Source organism: Propithecus coquereli, unplaced genomic scaffold (assembly GCF_000956105.1).
Source record: "Propithecus coquereli isolate 6110/MARCELLA unplaced genomic scaffold, Pcoq_1.0 Scaffold252, whole genome shotgun sequence".
NCBI classification, from domain to species: domain Eukaryota; kingdom Metazoa; phylum Chordata; class Mammalia; order Primates; family Indriidae; genus Propithecus; species Propithecus coquereli.
The window spans coordinates 1,137,972-1,157,857 of record NW_012148086.1 but is presented as its reverse complement, the minus strand read 5'-3'; the positions used below and the strand labels follow the sequence as shown (position 1 = coordinate 1,157,857).

Genomic DNA, 19,886 nt, shown 5'->3' with positions numbered 1-19,886 from the left:
GCATTTCTGCATGTTGCTGAATGGTCTCAATAATGACCAACTTAATAGCTTGGTAAATTCCACATACCTACAATCTCTAAGGCCAGCATTTTTCTGGAGGCACAGGTTTGGTAACCGGCCTGTGGCCACGACCGTGAGTGGGACAGCCAGGGTGTGAACGCAGCTCTCTGACTTCAAAGCCGGCTCTCTTTTCCCTGTTTGCTGAGCCTGCGCCTCCAAGCATAAGGCGAGCAGGTTTGGGGAACACATTCCCTGGAGCAGGAGATCTGTGCCTGGTGCCCCGTGTGCTTCACGAGCCCTGGACCCCGACACCCACACTCTCCCTTAGCCCTGACTGCTCCTGTGTGCTGGATGGAGACCTGGCCATGCCCTGGGGTTAGAGCAAGGTGTTCCCGAGAAGCCACACGTACAGATAAGGCCCCGAGTGACTAAGAGTGATGGCTCCAAGGCAAGCCTCATCACTTCTTATCCTTGTTCCTCCTAAGAACCATGCCTGTCCGCAGCTTGGTCTGGTAATTGAGGTAATGTACGAGAGGCCCAAAGTGCAGCTTCTGGCACTTAGAAAAAGCTCAGTAGGTGATAATAACTACTTACATTAGCAACAATAATATGTTGTCACAAGTGTTTAACACATCAAGCTATTGTTGTCACAACCATAACTTAACTACGTAACTATTGATGTCAGTCATCCAAAACCATGCTGTAACGGATTAGAAGATTGGAATTCTAGATGGTGTTTCATCTTGAAAGAAGTTCGTTTTTCCCTTGAGAAAGGGCTGAGGGGAGTGTGCCGAGGCATCGGCTTACTGGGAATCGCCTGATAAGGGGGAGAGTTCTTACCACTGGCGCAAACGCCCTGGGGAGTGAGCAGCGCATCACGGAGGTGCAGGACACCATTGTTTCTTGGATGGCAGGAAGATGGACGCATTTCAACATCAAGAGGAACAAGAGGATTCCCTGGAGCCACCGCACCCTCTGAGACAGAAGGACAGAGCAGTCAGCGTGCAGTGCCAACTCTAAGCAAGTAAGTCAGTAAGACATACGTACACCTGGAGGCCATGTGTGGAGGAGCCACGGGAGTTATACAGACATGAATCTCTGACGGACATTCAGTGCAGATGTCTGCAGAGCAGAATGAGTGAGAACTAGAAGTGAGTACAAATTATAGAGCATGTTCAGAAAGACCAGGTCCGAGTTCTGGCCGGGCTATCTCTATACACACCAGGAGGGAGCAGGCCTAGCTGTTCCCCCATCTTAATCTCGGTCTAGTCTGTTGTAAGAAAATCACAGACTTTCTGTGATTTTCTGGGGGGTGGGGGTGTCAAAGAAAATATTCAGTGCATGCTAATTTCCTCCCCTCCCTTCATATGTACAGAATATGTTACACTTTACCAACACTTTCCCTGTAGATTTAATTTCCTCCTTGTAAAAACCAGGAGCACTCTCAGTTTATAGCTCTGGAGTCTGGCTTAGATAAATAGGGCATCAGACGAAAGTCGTACAGCTGGAGACACAGCAGCCCCGGGGTCAAGCCCAGCTTCCTGGACTCGTCCACACCCCAAGGGGCCTCTAAGAAGGCCCCCTGTCCTACCAGGGGCTCACTGGGAAAGTACTTCTGAGTAGGGGATCTCAACTGTTTTCACCAAGATTGTAAGTTGAACAGAAAGAAATGAGAGCTGGACGGTTTAAAATCTATATGGGCAATGAATCAAGGTTTTATGTTTGTTTTGTTTCCTTGTTAATTGGGACAAAGTCAACAATGACCTCTGACAACCAAAACCCAGGCAAGCTGTGAGTGGCTGTCACACCTCGGGTTTCCCTCCGAGCAGGCAGGCAGGGCTGCACGTGCGGAGAGCAGGGTGGCCGGAGCTCTAGCCGGCACTGGCCAAGAGAAACGCAGTGCGACCCACAGGAGGAATTTCAAATTTTCTAGTAGCTACAGTTCAAAAAGTAGCAGTAAACATGGAAAATTTATTTTATAATATATTTTTATTTAAACTAGTAAATCTAGAATATCATCATTTCACTGTGTAATCAACATAAAAAGTACTGAGATAGTTTATATTCTTAATTTTGACACTAAGTTTATGAGATCCAGTGAGTATTTTACACCCAGAGCACATCTCAGTTTGGAGTAGCCGCATTCCAAGTCCTCAGTAGCCACATGTGGCTGGTGGTGACTGTATTGGACAGCACAGGTATAGACCCCCGTGGGGTGAGCGGAACGGAAGGGTCCCTCTCTTGCGTGCCTCTGACTGAGGGATGCCATAAAGGCTTCTTAGCCACTGTTGTTATTATGACTTTCATTTAGAGGACATCCATCAGGTGCCAAGCTCTGTGCTCAAGGGATATACATGTTCATGTGTGTGCAAATACATACACGTGCTCAAATCTCAACACAGCCCTCAAGGCACATATCTGGGTTCTACCTTACTAAGACTTGACGAGAGGTAAGCAACTTGCCCAATGGCACGTGGACAAAGAAGAGCTGGGAATGAGTCTCAGGTCTCATTATTCTAAAGTCTGTGCATGTCCATTTTCACACACGCAAACAGCTCTTTAATCCTGGGTGTAAACTCCATCATTAGAAAGTCATTTATTTTCGTCTTGAAGATGTCTCATTCTTTCTGCATTGGGGATGCAGCTTAACACATTGATTGTAACACTAGAAAAAGAAATTTTCCTTGGGGCCACGGTGTTTTATTATGGAAATAGAATAAAAACTGAAAAGAAAATGATCCTTTCTAATTTAATGAAAAAATTGTTATTTTTCATCGTTTTCTGTGTGCAAATAATATGCAGTTAAGTTGTCAATGTTAATTGTAACAATAAGAACATCAACAAGTAAGATTTTCTCGAACCAACTGCAGGGTTTTGCCTAGGGGGCCACCCATTACGTAACATGTATGCTACAGCATAGCAGCGTGAGTTGCCTGTGAACCACACAGCTCTCAAGGTAAAGAGACATATGAGAGTTACATATGCTTCATGAGGCCCCGGGCTCAAAACTAGTGTGAGTTAAATACAACTCACACGGCAGTGAATGTGTTAAATTGAAGTTAAAGTTAGAGCTCAATCCCTCTAACTCTCTCTACGGGGATTAGTTTAACAAACTGCAGGGTGTGGGGAGGGTGTCCACAGAGGTGGAGTCAGGAGGGAAAGCCATAGTGTGGGCAGAGGCCAGGGTGCCAGGACAGAGATGGGCACGCAAGGGCACCTCAGGGCACAATGTACACACTGCACATTTCCCCAGGGCTGGCCCTGAACACACAGCAACACACCATCAGAACTGAATAGTTCGAGCCATAGGCTTTTGCCTGGAGCACTCCTGGGCCAGGACAGTGTGGTCAGTGTCTTCCAAGGGCTGTTCTGTTGCATTATAGCTCAGTGCTCAGATCCCTGAGACCAGAGGCCAATTCTAGCACTGCTCCTAATTAGATGTGTGTCACCTTAGGCAGGCTGCTTAACCTTCCAGAGTCTTGGTCTTTATGGGTGGCCTGTTTCACTAGATGGTTGTGTAGCTTAACGTACATGTGATTACATAGAACTTAGCGCCTGGCAGGAGTAAACCTGAATACATGTTAGCTATTACTCAGAAGCTAATTGAGAAATCAGAAATTTGGCACCTGGGCTAGACAGAATCCCCAGGGAAGAGAGAATCTCCCCAGGCAAATTTTTCTGGCAGGGGCATGGAACATGACGAGAAAGATAGGACATCAGTGGGGAAAAAAGGATATAAGGGTAAACTCAGTTCACAAGGCCAGAAGTCAGGAGGAGGCTGACTATTCACGGAGAGTCATCAGGCCAGTGTATAGACCAGATTCATGTCTTCCCTGATCATGCTCCTTCTAGAAAAATCTCCCCTGCCTGTATCAGGTGAAAAGAACATCCTACAAAGTGTTTCACTCTGCCCCCCTTCCCGAGGCCCACACCTACTGGCCGGCCAGCGATTAATCAGATGCTCTTGTACGCTCTGCCCTGAGGAGAAGAAAGCCGGCCACCACCTGTGGGCTTCTGGGCACAGGCAAGGGAAAGCCAGGCTACGTCAGCATTGTAGGTGCCAGAGCCGTGCAAGGCCACAGTTACAGGGTAGTGGAGACCGTGGGTAAACCAGAACCTAGCTAATAGGAAGAGGGGTGACTCGCACAGACATACAGCAAAAGGTAGACCAGGAAGCCCACTATCCAACAAAGAGAGAGATGCCAACAAATCAAGCAGCCGGTCCTCATCAGGCCTAATATTGGTGCTGTGGGAGCGGGAGTGAACAGAATAGATACACTCTGCCTCCTGGTGCTGCCAGCCTTGTGGGGTAAGACAGACAGGAAACCAAATAATTGTTCAATGTAGATGTTACTAGATGCTGCTAAGTGTCCATAGGGCAGGTCCCCGGATGGCCTTGGCTGGCCAGCTCTTCCCCGTTTCTTGCTTATAGTTCTCAGAATGACTGTAGAATGTGCTGGGAATGCAACATCCTGAGATGAGGCGGAGCTGGCTGCAGCAGCCTGGGCTGTTTGAGTCCCTCGTAGAAGAGGATGCCCTACAGCACTTTGCTCAGTGAGTCCTGTTGCCCCAGTGTGTATAACCCAGGCAGGCTGCTTCCCGGGGCCCCTCAGCTGTGGTGCGAGTGGGGCACACACAGATGAGAGTCCAGTCACCCTGGTATGCTTTCCTCATCCCAAATCCTAGGCTTCTATTGTCTCTTGTTGCCTTTCTGTGGTAACAAAGTGGCTTTGCCTTCCCTGTGTGTGTGTTCTGTCTCATTGGACTTGTGTATTCTTTTTCTTTAGGAGAAAAGCTGGAGATTTCCCTGCTTGGGCTCCTTCAGAGCCCATTTCTTTCCCCCTGGGCTAGGGGGTTTTGTTGCTTGTGACAAAATGACCTCCAACACGGAGATGGCGGTCGGAAGATTGTTAGAGGAAGCGTAGAGTGTGAGGACAGGAGCCTCATCCTGCCCAGGTTCCCCCGCACAGTGGACAGGGGAGCCAGGTTAGGGGCCCGGATCACAGAAGGATGGAGAAGGAGGTTGGGGAAGACAGGTGGAACTGGGTGATGAGCAGCCTAAAGCCGGAGGAGAACTGGTCCCTGTTTTTCTAGGTTGTTCTAGGACCTGCCCAGCCCAGGAAGTATGAGGTCATGCTTGGAATATGGGGTGGACCCAGGGCCCTGACCACCCTCTAGGTGGGTAGAAAAGGGAGGCTCAGGAGGTCTGTGGGGTGAGGGAGGGCTTAGCTGTGAGGGCAGCGGGGCAAGGAAGCCAAATGGGGCCCGACAGCCTGCTGTGGGATCCTGCCCTGCCCTGCTCTGCCCTATGGGAGCCCTTTTACTTTTTAGACTTTTTTGTTAAAAACTAAGATATAAACACACACATTAGCTTAGGCCTACACAGGGTCAGGATCATGCAGATGTTACTAGGTGACAGGAATTTTCCAGGCTTGTGTGTGCGCTTCTGCCTGGTCCTCCTGTGGGAGCTTCCATCCCAGTGGGGACCTATTCCCTGGAGGAAGAGCCACTGGGGGAAGGGAGGTGTAGGGACTTGGAAGTGGGACTTCCCCTCATCATAGGACCCAGGCCTTTTCCTCAACCTTGGTGTCTTCACTTGCAAAGAGCGGCTAACACCACCTGCATTGAGGACTGTCACCAGGGTACATTTAGGACTGTCCCCAGGGTGAAGAGAGAAAGCAGACATGATGAGTCTAAGCAAGTCTGTGCTAGCACCTTCCTTCATGCTGCATCAACACCTGCTTCCTTATGCCATTTAGGATCCCGTAGAGTTGCTGGAGGAATTCCCAGCTCTTGACTTGTGCTGCGGGCAGCATCCACATTTCCCCAGCTTGCAAAGCATGTCCTAAGTTCTCCATGCCCTTCACTGTCCTGGCCACTCAGAATATTACCACTCAACATGGAACAGATCTGTCGTCTTATACCTTCTAGAATTTGGGTGACCTCTGCCTTTTGGATAGCATCACAGTGCATGGCTCCTATCTGTGTGACCCTGAGCCCCCTGCCGTACCTGATTCCATGATGCCATAAAGGTGAGGTCCATAAACACTTGGCTAAGTCCTCTGTGGAACTGATCAGTTACATCCCCAGCGAGAGTAGCGAGGTAGCCGGAGGCTGCATAGTAGGCGAGACTCACTCCAACCACAGAGAGCTGCAACATCCGCGAGAAAGGGGCTGCTCAGCCTGGCTCCTGAGGAAGGGCCACCTGACACTACACGTGACTCGGGTTGTAAATTACAGTCATACAAAGCCTAACAACAGGGATACATTCTGAAAAGTTCATTGTTAGGTGATTTTGTCATTGTGCAGACATCACAGAGTATGCTTAGACAAACCTACATGGTATGACCTACCATAACAGGCTATACCATATACCCAGGACATACGGTATGGCCTCCTGTTCCTAGGCTACAAACCTGCACAGCATGTTACCGTACTGAATACTGTAGGATACTGTAGGCGACTGAAACACAATAGTAAGTATTCGTGTATCTAAAATAGCCAAACATAGAAAAGGCATAGGAAAAATACAGTATAAAGATAAAAAATGGTACATCCGTATAGGGCATTTACTACAAATAGAGCTTGCAGGACTGGAAGGTGCTCTGGGTGAGTGAGTGAGTGGTGTGTGAATGTGAAGGCCCAGGACGTTGCCACACGCTGCCGTAGACTTTATAAACACTGTACACTTAGGCTACACTAAATTGTACACTAAATTTTTTTTCTTTCTTCAATAATAAATTAACCTTAGCTTACTGTAACTTTTTTATTTTATAAACTTTACATTTTTTGACTTTCTGACTCTTGTAATAACAAAGCACCAACACATTATATAGCAGTACAATATTTTCTTTTTTTATATCCTTATTCTATAAGCTTTTTTCTATCTTTTAAATTTTTTATTTTTCTTTTACTTTTTAGACTTTTTTTGATAAAAATTAAGACACAAACACACACATTAGCCTAGCCCTACACAGGGTCAGGATCATCAAGATGTCATTATGTGATAGGAATTTTCCAGCTCCATTATAATCTTATGGGACCGTCATTGTTGACTGAAGTGTCATCATGTGGCTCACGACTATAGCTGCGAAAACACTAAGTAGACACTTGATCTCAAATGCTATTTTGGCAATGACACTACAGAGAGAGAAAATTGCAATAATGTTGGAAGTAGCTAGTGCATAATCAATTTCTCATTAAAGTTATTATTTTTTAAGATACAAACACTTTATTGTTATTATTTTTCACAAAATGATAAGGGAGCCTACCTCCAGCCAGTTTCTTGGTTTTCGCCAATAGTTGAGGACACCCTTCTCCATCATGCCGTAGAGTTGAAAACAGAAGTGAACCAGGTTGAGCACCAGGAAGACCAGCTGGTGGAAGGAATACAAACAAGGTCAACAAAACGTGGATAAATTATTTTTAAAGGTCTAAACTTGTGGCTGGCTCCCCTGCCAATTACTTTCTGAGTAAATAGGAAACAAGTCAATTTCTTGCTCTGCAGCTATGATACGAAACTTGCTCTTCGACAGGCACTTGGGGTGGTTTGGTACCTCTCCACGCCTTAAGCACTCACGGAAACCCCACTTCATGCCAGGTGTTAGGACCTGAGAAGGGCTCTGCGTTCACAGAAACCACGGAGTACAGAAATCTACAGCCACCAGGTCTCCTGACCTCCACGCTACCCCTCTAGTCCTTCCTCAGCACCCCTCAAAAGAGTTGGTGTATATTCGGAATACACGCAATATACAATACACACATGGTAGTTGCCTTGACCAAGTAAAGCCTTTAAAAGCTTTATAAAGTCCTTATATTAAAGTTCTCTATGTGGTTCTCTCTCCATTGATGAGTCACCCATCCACTCGCGGCTTCACGCACTCATGCACTAACCCGAACTCAAATTTATTCATGAATTTATGAGGAACTGAAAGACATCGGCAGGGCCTTTAGCCACTCTCAGTCTTCTTTTGGAGTCATGTGCCCGAGGGCCCACTGGAAGTGCTCCAACTGTGATCAGAGCAAAGTTCACCTTCGGTGGTTACTGGGATGCTGTACGGGAGCCTGGGGCAAAAGGAACCCTGCCGTTGTCCAAAATTGTGACATTTTGTCCATTACGATTTTTTGTATGAATTATGATTTTTAAACATATTGTACTAGAATACTGTTAACCTTGATGACCAAGCTTTTTTGGTGCTCGAGGGGAGAGCCTCCCCTGCCCCTCCCTGGCCAGCCCTGCTGGGGCCGTTCTCCTGCCCTCAATTCCGCCCACGGGCAAGTGTGGCGCTGGGCTCGATTCACAGTCTCAGCCTTTACTGTGGCACTGACCCTCCCCAGAGTCCTAACCCTCTTGGGATTCTCCTCTCTTCACTGCTCAGCCGAAGCAAGCTTGCCCTGAAGTGCTGGCAGGACTTAGCTCTTCCTAGCAGAAAGTTCACTATAGGGCAAAAAATGGGCAAAGTTTTCAAGGAAAAGCTCAGAGTGACTTCTGGTGTTTTCGATTGTTCAGTGAAGCTACATGAACATATTCCATCTCACCAAGACCCCTGATGCTATGGATTCAAGGTTTGTGTCCCCCAAATCCACGGGTTGAAGCCCTAACCTCCAGTGTGGATGGATTTGGAGATGGGGCCTCGAAGGAAGCAATCAAGGTTAGGTGAGGCCTTAAGAGTGGGGCCCTGACCCTGTAGGATTGGTGTCCTTACACAAAGAGCCAGAGGACGCTCGCACACTCCCCCCGCCCCACAGTGTGTACCCACAAAGAAGAGGTCGAGGGAGCACACGGTGAGAAAGCAGCTGTCACCAGCCAGGAGGAAGCCCTCACCAGAGCCTGACCACGCCGGGACCTTGATCATGGACTTCCAGCCTCCAGAATCTTGGGAAATAGATGTCTCTTGTCTAAGCCGCCCAGCCTGTGGTTTTCTGTTACTCAGCCTGAGCTATGACCCATGGGAGATCTAGATGTCAGGCCTCGTCCTCCTGTGATGAATTTAGTACATGAAGACAGCTCTGTATTTGCATTTGCCACGTATATGACAATTGGTCTCCCCATTGGAGGTCTTCTTTGTCTCGTGCCCCCAAACCTAGCATGACACCTGTAGCATGATGGGGACATGACAAGAGTGTGGATGGAGGGTGGCGAGTGGGCAGCGTGCTGGTCCCACATGATGGAGGGGCCCAGCTCAGTGAAGCCCCGTCTCGCTGTGATCCTCCGGGGGGGCCAAGCGGCAGATGCGCTCACCTCGGGAAGCATGAGGTGGTATCGCAGGGCTGAGTCACGGCAGAAGATGCTGAACGACTCCACCAGGGATGAGGGGACAAGACCCCCCATGGGGAGGATCTCCACGCTCAAGGACACGCTGGTGAAGAGCTGGGTTGGAGGGTTATAGAGGGTGAAGTGCACGGACACGGCGCTGGTGCTGCGGTCGATCCACCTGCTGGCCCTGAGTCCTGCCAGGGCCGCGTGGGCTTCGGGCCTACAAAGCCGCACAGTGGGGGAGGGCAGGGAGGAAGGCTTAGAAGTCCGAGGAGGCACCCGCTGCAGGCCCCATGCTGGGAGCCCGTTATGCAAGGACAGACAGCGCCTGGGCTTCCAGGGGCCACAGGGATGGCCATCTCTATCTCAGGGACTCCTCGGTAGACGCTGCCTTCTCTCCTGACCCACCCTCTTCCCTGGCCAGAGGACCGACAGGCAGGAGGGACCTGGAGCACAAGGGCTTCTGTTGCCCACCCACATGGTGTGAAGCAGTGATGTCCAACATCTCTTCCCAGGGACTCTAGAATATTCATACTTCTTTTTGTGGAATAGACCCCATTGTTTAAAAGAAACTCTTTTTTACTAATCTGTACTAAGTAACAATTATATCATTTCCTCCTTTTTTTCCCCCCGATATTCCTCAAAAGCACATATGACTGTACCTGCCCAGAGCTCCCTGTTGGTCTAAGACCATCAGTGCTACCCCAGGCATGAGCACAGTCTCAGTGCCGTGCAAGGGCTTGTGCCACCCAAGGAGCCGGGGCTGGGTGTGGGTGATAGTGTACCTGGCTGGTGAGGCTGCTGCCTGACCCAGGGCCTGGCAGCAGCGTGGGGTCAGGCTTGTTATGCGTGTGACACTCCGCTCCTCACCTGCACCGTGTGTGCCAAGTGGCACCAGACCTCCCCCACGGGGCTAGGTGAGCAGTGGAGGAGGCCACGTAAACACCCTGCCTGGCAGGGAGTCAGCACAAGACAAGTGTCCATCATGTCCCATGACCTCCAGATGTTCTAGCAACAACTTTTTAAAAATTACACATCATAGTATTTAATCTAGCAACCACTTTTTGAAAGAATGTTCCTCTCTGTTCTCTCCTACACACTTAAGAGCATGAAGGCCTGAGTTTGCGTTCTGTCACCCCCTAACATGTGCTTCCGTCATTCACAACAATGACAAGCCCTGCTCGAGACCCTGGCAGTGACGTGCCCACCTCCCAGGCCTGTCAGGAGGCTGCACCTGCTGCAGACATGCCACGTCCAGCCAGCGCCCCAGCTGGAGGGGGACCAGCAAGCTGGGATGGACACTGGCCCCCTGAGTCACTGACCTGGTTCTGCCCAGCCTGAGCACACAATCCTCCCTTGCCCCGCAGCCCCTGGGCCCACCCGGGGTCACGTTTTGTTTCTCTGGGTCTATCAGGTGGGGGTTCCCAGGGCCTCCAACTTCAGGGCTACATGCAGGAAGAGAGTCTTCGATGAGGACCGAAAACGCCCTGTGAGGCTGTGGAAGAGAACACCAGTCAGAAGACGACAGATCGCATTCCCAAGGCCACCCTGCCTTCTGGGGTCTCCACGCCAGGCTGCACGCAGGCACACGCCCTATCCTGCAATGCGGCACCCTGCTCCCCTCAAAGGAACATTCTGCAGCCTGTTTCATGGCCCTGGGCTCTAGCTCAAGCTAGAAGGATCAAGGTTCTACCCATCCAAGGCCAGCACCTGAGGCGCCTATTGGTCTACGGCTTGGACCATTTAAAGATTTCCCCATTATGGGATGGCACAGGCAAAGTGCCCATCTTAGGGCACCCCCTTCCTGTTAGAAAAGGATATGTGAATATTCCATTTTTAGGGTAAAGATCCTGGTTTTGCCAAGACCACAGATGTCTAAAGCCAAACGATGACCCAAGTAAACCTGCGGCACAATGCCTAGGAAGGAATAGGCTTTGGAAAGGGCTGGCGAGGGGGAAGGGAGGTGCAAGGCTCGCTCTCTCCCCAGCCCTGGGCCCTGGCAATCCCAGTCGCCAGCCGGACTCTCAGAGAGTTACCATGGTCTGCAGACGTCCTGCCCACTGTCGCCTAGACTTTTCTAATTCCATTTATTTATATTTATTTATTTATTTTTGAGACAGAGTCTTGCTCTGTTGCCCGGGCTAGAGTGCGTAGTGTCAGCCTAGCTCGCAGCAACCTCAGACTCCTGGGCTCAAGCGATCCTTTTGCCTCAGCCTCCCAAGTAGCTGGGACTACAGGCACACATCACCATGCCTGGCTAATTTTTATATATATATATATATATATATATATATATATTTTTTAGTTGTCCAGATCATTTCTTTCTATTTTTTAGTAGAGACAGGGTCTTGCTCTTGCTCAGGCTGGTCTCGAACTCCTAACCTTGAGTGATCCAGCCGCCTCGACCTCCCAGAGTGCTAGGAGTACAGGAGTGAGCCACCCTGCCCGGCCTAATTCCATTTAGTTTTAGAAGCAAAAAGAAAAAGAACATCTTACCTTGCATAAACTGCTGGGAGACACTTTTAGCTGCTTAATTACTGAGCTGCCTATTAGGTAGCATTTTCCTCCAAGAGCTCCAGGCTAAAAGAAGAGAACAGAGGAAGAGGACTGGGCAAAGGGTAGACTTCAGACATCATCTCGAGCAGGGCTAGAGAGGCATGGCTCTGCTCTGGAGAACTCCACCTGCCTCCTAACAACATTCTGAGGATGTGCTGAGCTCTAAGACAGCCAGCAGCGTCCACCCAGTCCTGTCCTGGAAGAGGGCTGGCATTCAGACGATGCTTTCAGAATCTGCATCGCACAAGAATGATCTCTTTCTATCTTTTTCTAAAGTTTTTCCAGTGCCATCAACTCAGGAGGCTACACAGAATACAACAAAATAAATGAGAAATAAAATGTTTAAGGAATTCAGGATGACGGTATTTCATTTTACAAGATGGGGAGGAGGTGAAAATAAAAGATGATCAAGAAACGGCATTATGCGAAATGCATATTCACTTTTTCTTCAGAACCTGGGGCTGGCCTCGCCCTCCCTGGAAGCCCCCTGAGGCTCCCATCTTGTTGTTTGTGCTTCCCCTATTCCAGGCTCTGTGCATTCCTTTGTCATGGCATTTCACGCACTGAGCTAGAATCTTCCGTTTTCTCAGCTGCTCCCCATCAGCCCAGGCTCCTGCGGCTCTGCCATAGCCTCGTGCCTCGCTGGGGCCTGGAGAGCGAAGGAAGCTGGGAAGCCGTGTGGCTGCGGAGGGAGAAAGGGCTCTGGCAGGGACAGGGGCAGGCCACGGGCACCCACGGTGGAGACCCACCAGCCTTACAGCCTCTGTGGACACCCAGGAACCCACGTAGTGTTGGAGTCCACGCATCAGTGCCTGCGTCATCCACTGTGACGTGGCTTTTCCGAGGTGTCTCCTGTGAAGAGGGAGTGGGAAGCCCACCTGAGCCCCCGGCCTGCTGGCCACCGAGGCGCCTCCCGGGTACAGGCCGTCCAGCAGCGTGGTCAGACTCCAGTCCCACCAGTCGGCCATGCTTCTCAAGCCTCCCAAGGAGTTTCTGTCATTTCTGAACGCAAGAATGGAAACAAAGAGTTGTTTCTGCCTCAACGAGAACAGTCAAAAGAACAAATGCCTTTTTCCTGCCAATTTTCCTCTCATCCAAATTGCAGGTACTCCGCGGGAATTAAACCGAAGCCATCTGCAGCGTGAGACACAAAGCCTGGAACTCTGCTCCTCAGTAGCAGGAGAGAAGAGAGAATGGTGGGTAAAGCACTGGTTCATTCACTTACTCATTCACTCAGCGTTACGCGCAACTACTAGGCGCCAGGCACTCTTCTGGGCACGGGGAAACAGAAAATCAAGTCCTGGCCCTCACGTGGGGAAACAGACAACAAATAGATAAGCAGACATATACTACGTTAGTGATAAACATTATGGAGAAAGAATGAAGCAGGAAAGACAGGAAGTGGTGGGAAGGGCAGTGGGGATTTTAGTTCAAGCAGCCGTGGACGACGTCAGCAGGAGGAGAGTGTCAGCCAAGATCTGCAGGCGATGAGGGAGGAGCTGCATAGTCACCCACTCAGGGGGTTCCAGGCAGACGGGTGCAAGGGCTTCCACAGCCCAGAAGGGTAGGAGGGTGCGGAGGCCACATGGCTGGTGCGGAGGGAGCACGGCGGCCAGGGGTGGACTAAGGAGGTGCGGGGACACCCTGGCCAGCTCCAGTCCTCGTCTACACAGACTGCTGCCTCCCACGATGCCTCCAGGTGGCAGCGTGAAGGCATGGATGACGTGCTGTACTGGCACACATGCTAGTCCGTTTTTCTTCCGAGTAACCTCTTTCTTGTGTTTATTAGATATGCTTCACTTTTCCACCAAGGAACTGATTTAAGGCAGCATTGAAATAATGTCAAATGAACAAAATTTATCAGTTTTAGCTTGCTCAGAGGATGCTACTGGGCCACACACAGGCCAGAGCCACACGTGGTGGCACCAGGCACATACATTTGGCTCTGGGCTGCAGCCGAAGGGAAGAGGAAAAAATTGAATGTTCCTCAGTAACTCTCAACTAACTCTGAAAACTTTCTCACACATGGCTTCCCATGAAGGACACTGGATACAGGCAGGATACTGTGCTCATCAACACGCCCACAGCCGGCAGACACGGATCTCTCTTCATGAAGGGGGAGACCAAAATACGTCTCAGGGAAAGTAATTTTGTTGGAAAGTGTCAAGAAGTTAGAAAAGGATATCAACTCAAATCACCCAAGTACCTACAAATTTAATTGTCCTGCCAGTTTCAGCAACGAAATCCAGACTCCTCCAAAGAATAAACTGACTCTGAGCTCTTCAACTGATGGCCGTGGCTTTGATAAACAAGACTGGAGAGCAAAGCTGGGCTGCAGACAGTGGCCTGGAGCCGGCTCTCACCGTGACAGCCGACTGTGCGCCTCTTCTCAACTCCAGTTCAGCGATGTCACTTTCCTAGTATGAAACAGCCCTGGTGGGAGCATTTACACCACAGAAATTGGCAGGCAGGCGCTATAAATCGGAGCTTTTGTTCTTCAGAGAGCCAGTTGTTAACTGTTAACCAGCACACTACAGAGACTGCTCTCAGGCAAGGGTGTGGAGTGATATTCCACTGTTGATTAAGGGCAGATTTTGGAGATAGATTAGAAAAAGTTTTTTAAAACCTGACAGTTGTGGCAAAAAATTAAACAATATAAAAGAAAATCAAGGACCAAAAAAATCAATAATACATAAAAAGAGAGATGCAAGTAGCCTCAACCAACAATTTATACAGACTATAAATGTGTTGAAAAATTTCCACAGCTTGTGAAAATAAAAGTCCAGTGAACTAATTTGTCTGACTGGTTTTATTTCCTTTTTCTTACACAGAAATGATCTCCCATCCGTTCAAGTATTTGATCTTCATTGGTTTATATGCTTTTAGAACTTAATCTACGCAGGCTGGTTCTCAACTCTGTGCTTCTCTGAAAACTTGGCCAAACTACACGCCAAATGCAGAGCAAGTTGGAGACCTGCCAAAGCAGCCGGAGGGCGGAATGAAGACACAGAGAGGCACCAGGAAAGGAGAATACATCAGGAGGCAGAGATGGGAGGCAGAAAGTAAGCGGACAGCCTCGTAGATATTCACAACCACTCGCAGGAAGGAACTGCGTGAGCAGAGAGGCAATGGAAGTGAGGGAGGATGGGCACAGACACAAAGGACAGCGGTCGATTTTCAACAGAGAAAAGTGTTACCCGTCTGCTCTGGAAGGCAGACAAACTGATTGTACATGTATAGACCAATATGCTCCATATTCTGTGTTCTTAAAAAATAAAGTGATACTTTATAGCCATGTTGAGTTTGTACAACTTTTGGGAAATGTTATCACTTCCTGATAATGCTCCGCTATTGGATAACATTAAAGAAACTAAGTCAGGAAAGCCCTGCATGGGGCTCAGAGCCGGAACGTCCCACGCCCAGGCTGCATGCATCTCATGCCTCGTTCCTGGCACTCTTGGAGTGCAGGTACTTAACTAAACGATCCAAGAAGATTCTGGCCCTGTCTGTATCAATTACAGCAATTATGTAGACTAGGCCTACAAAGCTTGCTAAACAATGCGAAAGGTAAAATCAGCCGTTATTTTCCATTTATGGCACTTGGACAGAGTACCTGTTTCCTTTATTGGTGCTTCATTTGGTGGTTATTTTTATTTTGTTCTGTTCTATTCAGAATTTCATGAAGACTTTATTGAGTTCAGAAACACTTCAATTACAACTTAAATAGAAGAGAATCCAATGACAGAATCCAATCCTTATGTCTTTTGTTAAGACATAAGAAATCCAGCAGTCCATGTCCCTCACTTTACAGACGAAGACACACAGGCCCAGAGTCCAAGTACTTGCCATAGTCACCTGGTGACCAAATGAGAGCTAGAAGCCCAATCTCTGGGTTCTCTTTAATCCATTTCCCCTCTTGGCTTCAGTTTCTCTATCTGGAATGCCAGCCAAAGCCAAACCCTCAGGAGTTGTTGACATTTCAGGATTAGGTACCAGGTGGGTGGGGTGAGGAGGGAGGTGGAGAAGGTCTACTTTAAACATTCCATTACCAACCAGGACACATAAATATCCCTGCCTGGTGGCTAGAGCATGCAGAGGCAGCGAGGTTTTGCATCCTTATGGGAAACATAAGGTCTGTGCAAAGCCACAGAGAGGCAACATCTGAGTCCTTAATCCAAGCACTTCAGTCTCATGTGCACGTGAGATATCCCACAAATATTATCTCAGCTGCGATATTTCTGATTTGAATATCAAGAGGCAACAATTCATATGAGAAATATGTCAGATAATGCTCACTTATGAAATGTGAGATAAAAATAAATAGCAAAAGCCAGAAGTTACTTGTGTTGATTTTCATTTCCAGAGGACCCAGATTGTTGCTTTGTTTTGCGCACAGCGCCACCTACTGGCAGAAACTGTGCACCTGCACAGATGGGAGAGTGGAAAAGTTGGTCACTGATGGAAATAACTGCTGGTTTTGCAAACAGGGAGACAGAAAATTCTACTTAATCTCACCATTAGAATGCTCAGCAGTAAGAATTGGATTACTGCGCTCCAGGGAGTGCAGACTCATTGCACTGGACTTCCGGGTCTTACCTTATTAGTGAGTCATAAAAGTGACAAAGGGGACATTTGCTAGCTGTTATCTGGCTGGGTACCAATAACCCTCGCAGAAGATACAAATATGTTCTGAAATAATATGTAAAATTAAATGGACTTTACAGCCATTCACCCCTGACCCCCCCCCCAAAATTAAACAAAAAATACTTACATCAAATTGAATTACTTAGTCAAAGGAACATATTCATAGAAATGCTATAGGAATGTGTCTTTATTCTCCAAAGGAAAAAAAAGCAAACCCTGGAACACACATTACTATTTTATTTTCTGTCACTGAAATCATTGTGAAGAACCAATACTATTTCATATCACATACTTTAGAATTCAAAGCCAAACTGCCTTGAAAGAACTATCAGACGGACAGTTTGGGGCAGGTGAAAATAACATCTGACCACGGATTTAACAATTCTCCTCGGACTTGGGGGGGGGGGCAAGGGCAACATACGTAACCTAAACATCTGTACCCCCATAATATGCTGAAATAAAAAAATAAAAAAATAAAAAAAAACAACTCTTAATAGAAAATTAAATGTACCCATTGATGACAATATGCATTCTAATTTCAGAAAGCTTCAGACATGGAAAAGAAATATGACACAACAAAACGCCATCATGGTTGCCTGTGTCCGGTGGTATCATGGAAATTTTTCTGCTTTATATTTCTCAGTTCTTTCATATTTGCCTATGATGAATGTCTACTACTTTTAGAAGTAAGAAGAAGCACATGAACACTTGTGAAATCGCAGAGAAACTGAGGGAGTATTACAAACTGTTTGAAATCATTGTCATTTTTTATTAATTGCAACCATAGCCTTTGATGAAAGAACTCAGGTGTCTTCAGCAAAAAAGAAACTGCAAGACCTTGTTTTGGAGCAGAACTCAAAGTGCCTTGAAATATCCTTGTTTCGCTATTTAACTAAAATGACATACTAGGAACGTGCCCAAAGTCTGTGAATGGAGGCCTCTTACCAACACTGGGAAATAGTGTCCACAAGCCAGTTTGACAACATTTCCCACCTTTCATATGTGGGGCGTGTCAAAGACCCCTCTTTGGGCCTCAATCATGCAGCGGTAGAGGGACTGAGGGAGTGGATTAGAGGGTCTATAGGGTCCCTCATCTGACACTCTGTCTGATGCTAGAAGACAAAGACGTGACTTGGCTTGCTTCAAGTAATGAAGTAAAGTAAACCCTCTCATAACCCCGAGCTCGAGGCTTCCCCACGGGTGCACACTGGCCATGGGCTAGTGCAAGAACCAGAGGAGCTCCCCAAGCCTCCTACCTTGTAAATTCCTTCCGGATAGCTTGATTGAGAGAATATTCATCTCGGGAGAATCTCCCATATATTATACACAAAAGCAAAAGCAGCATGAGGATGTGCATGGAAATGTCTCTGTAAGAAGATATTTAAAGTTAGCATCCTTACAGACCCAGGTGTTTCATTTGGCAAAACATTTTTGATGGAACTGAGCTTTCTTAAATCCCTGGGAGGAAATTTTCATATAAGGTTTGAAGTATATATTGAGGTCCATTTTTCTTTTTTTTGCACATGAACATCCAGTTTCCCCAGCACCATTTTAAAAAAAGACTATCCCTTCTCCATTGGACTGTCTTTGAGCCATTGCCAAAAAAATGAGCTGAGTTTATCTGTGTGGGTCTATTCCTGGGCTCTCCATGCCATTCCATTGATTTGTGTGTCTAGGCTGTCCCTAAACCCGACCCTGTCTTGGTTTCTGCAGCTTTATGGTACATCTTAGATAGCATCAGTCCTTTTTCAGAATGTTTTTGGCTATTCCAGTTCCTTTGCTTTCCATATAAATTTTAGAGTCAGTTTGTCAATGTCTATGAAAAAAAGCTTGCAGGATTTTGTTTGGGATTGCACTGAATCTACAGATCAAATTGGAAAGAATTGACACCTTAACAATATTTAGTCCTCCAATCAATGTACAAGTGTTATCTCTCCATTTATTAGATTTTCTTTTGATTTCTTTCATCAGTGTTTTGTGGTTCTCAGCATATAGATTCTGCACAAGTTTTGTTAGATTTATGTCTATGTACTTCATTTCTTTGGTGCTATTGTAAATGGTATTCCTTTCTAAATTTTTAAATTTTTAAATTTCAATTGTTCATTGCTGGTATATAGGAATACAATTTACTTTTTTATATTGACTTGTATTCTACAAACTTGCTAAGTTCACTTATTAGTTCTAGAAGCCTTTTTTTTTTTTTTTGGTAAATTATTTGGGTTTTTCTGCATAGACTATGTCACTACCAATAGATGGTTTTATTTCCTCTTCAAATCCATGTTTTTTATTTCTTTTTCTTGCCTATTGCCCTAGGTGGGACTTTCAATATGATGTTCAATAGGAGTGGCCTGAGAGGACATCCTTGCCATGTTCCTTAACTTAAAAAAACATTCAACGTCTTGCCATTAAGTATGATGTTAAGTGAAGCGTTTTCAGTAGATACCCTTTAGTACTTTAGGGAAGCTCTCTTGTATTCCTAGTTTGCTGAGAGGTTTTTTTTTTGTTCTGTTTTGTTTTGGATGAATGAATGTTGAATTTTATCAAATGCTTTTTCTGCATCTATTGAGATGATCATGGTTTTGTTTTAGTCTGTTAACATGGCTCTTCCAATCTATAGGTATCTCCTCTAGCTCATTTTGGTTTCTTTGCAACATATTTGTTGAACAAGTCGGTTCTTTGGGCTATAAAGTTCTCAGAGTCTTACTTGAGACTGGTATTTAATATGTTCTCATTGTAAACTGCTGGTTGGCAAAAAATGCTTCATCAGATTAAGATTGGACCATTTGGGGTAGGTTGCCTCATGCATGATTGTGTTTTTCCATTAGGAGACACATGATGTCTAATTGTTTCTCTCTCTCCTTCTCTTTTTTAACAGTTGGCCAATGTTAATGAGCAATGGCCTAGATTCATTACTTCATTAGAAACTGCAAAAATGGTCAGGCTCTAACTGTATTGTTTGCCCCTCATTCATTAGCTGGAATTTCTCTGCAAAGAGAAATATCCCCTCTCCTGTTAAATGTGGTTTCCCAGGGGTACATTTTGTATGGGGAAGGCAAGCTTTTACCAGCTTTTAAAAAGTTGGTTCCCGAGCGTCCACCAACACTGATCAATTACATTGTGGGTGTTGTCACAAGCTCATGGCTTTAGATATATTTCATAAGTTCAATTCATTCCAGTTTCTATTCTTGATTTGATGTCAAGTTACCCCATTTTTGAGCAATGTGAGCCTCTTCGAACTGGCTTCTGAGTCCTTTGTTGATGACTCTAGCAGTCATTAATTGCTCCCTTGCTTAAGAAATGTTCCAGGTTCATCTTGCACATTTTCTATCACAGACCTCAAATCAGGAATCCCAACGATTCCTGGTTCCTTTTGGTGGAAAACAGGATTTATGACCAGAATCTAGGAGCTAAGGGTATGCATTGCTTCTGG

At 46.8% G+C, this 19,886-nt stretch overlaps 2 protein-coding genes across 2 annotated transcripts in view; one reads left to right on the top strand and one right to left on the bottom strand.

The window, feature by feature from the left end:
• The window catches only part of PKD1L1 (polycystic kidney disease 1 like 1), a 118,055-nt gene that overhangs the window by 5,755 nt on the left and 92,414 nt on the right, over positions 1–19,886 (bottom strand). The window contains exons 43-50 of the mRNA XM_012646895.1: positions 17,713–17,823; positions 12,691–12,814; positions 11,753–11,836; positions 10,579–10,751; positions 9,242–9,476; positions 7,272–7,376; positions 6,011–6,151; positions 841–975 (exon numbers count right to left, since the gene is read on the bottom strand). Of these exons, the coding sequence (XP_012502349.1) occupies positions 841–975; positions 6,011–6,151; positions 7,272–7,376; positions 9,242–9,476; positions 10,579–10,751; positions 11,753–11,836; positions 12,691–12,814; positions 17,713–17,823 (1,108 nt within the window). The remainder of the gene's footprint in view (positions 1–840; positions 976–6,010; positions 6,152–7,271; positions 7,377–9,241; positions 9,477–10,578; positions 10,752–11,752; positions 11,837–12,690; positions 12,815–17,712; positions 17,824–19,886) is intronic.
• On the top strand, positions 14,689–16,416 carry LOC105812449 (chromosome unknown open reading frame, human C7orf69). The gene is given in 3 exon segments (XM_012646891.1): positions 14,689–14,760; positions 14,762–14,874; positions 16,209–16,416. Coding segments are annotated over 3 exon segments (393 nt in total).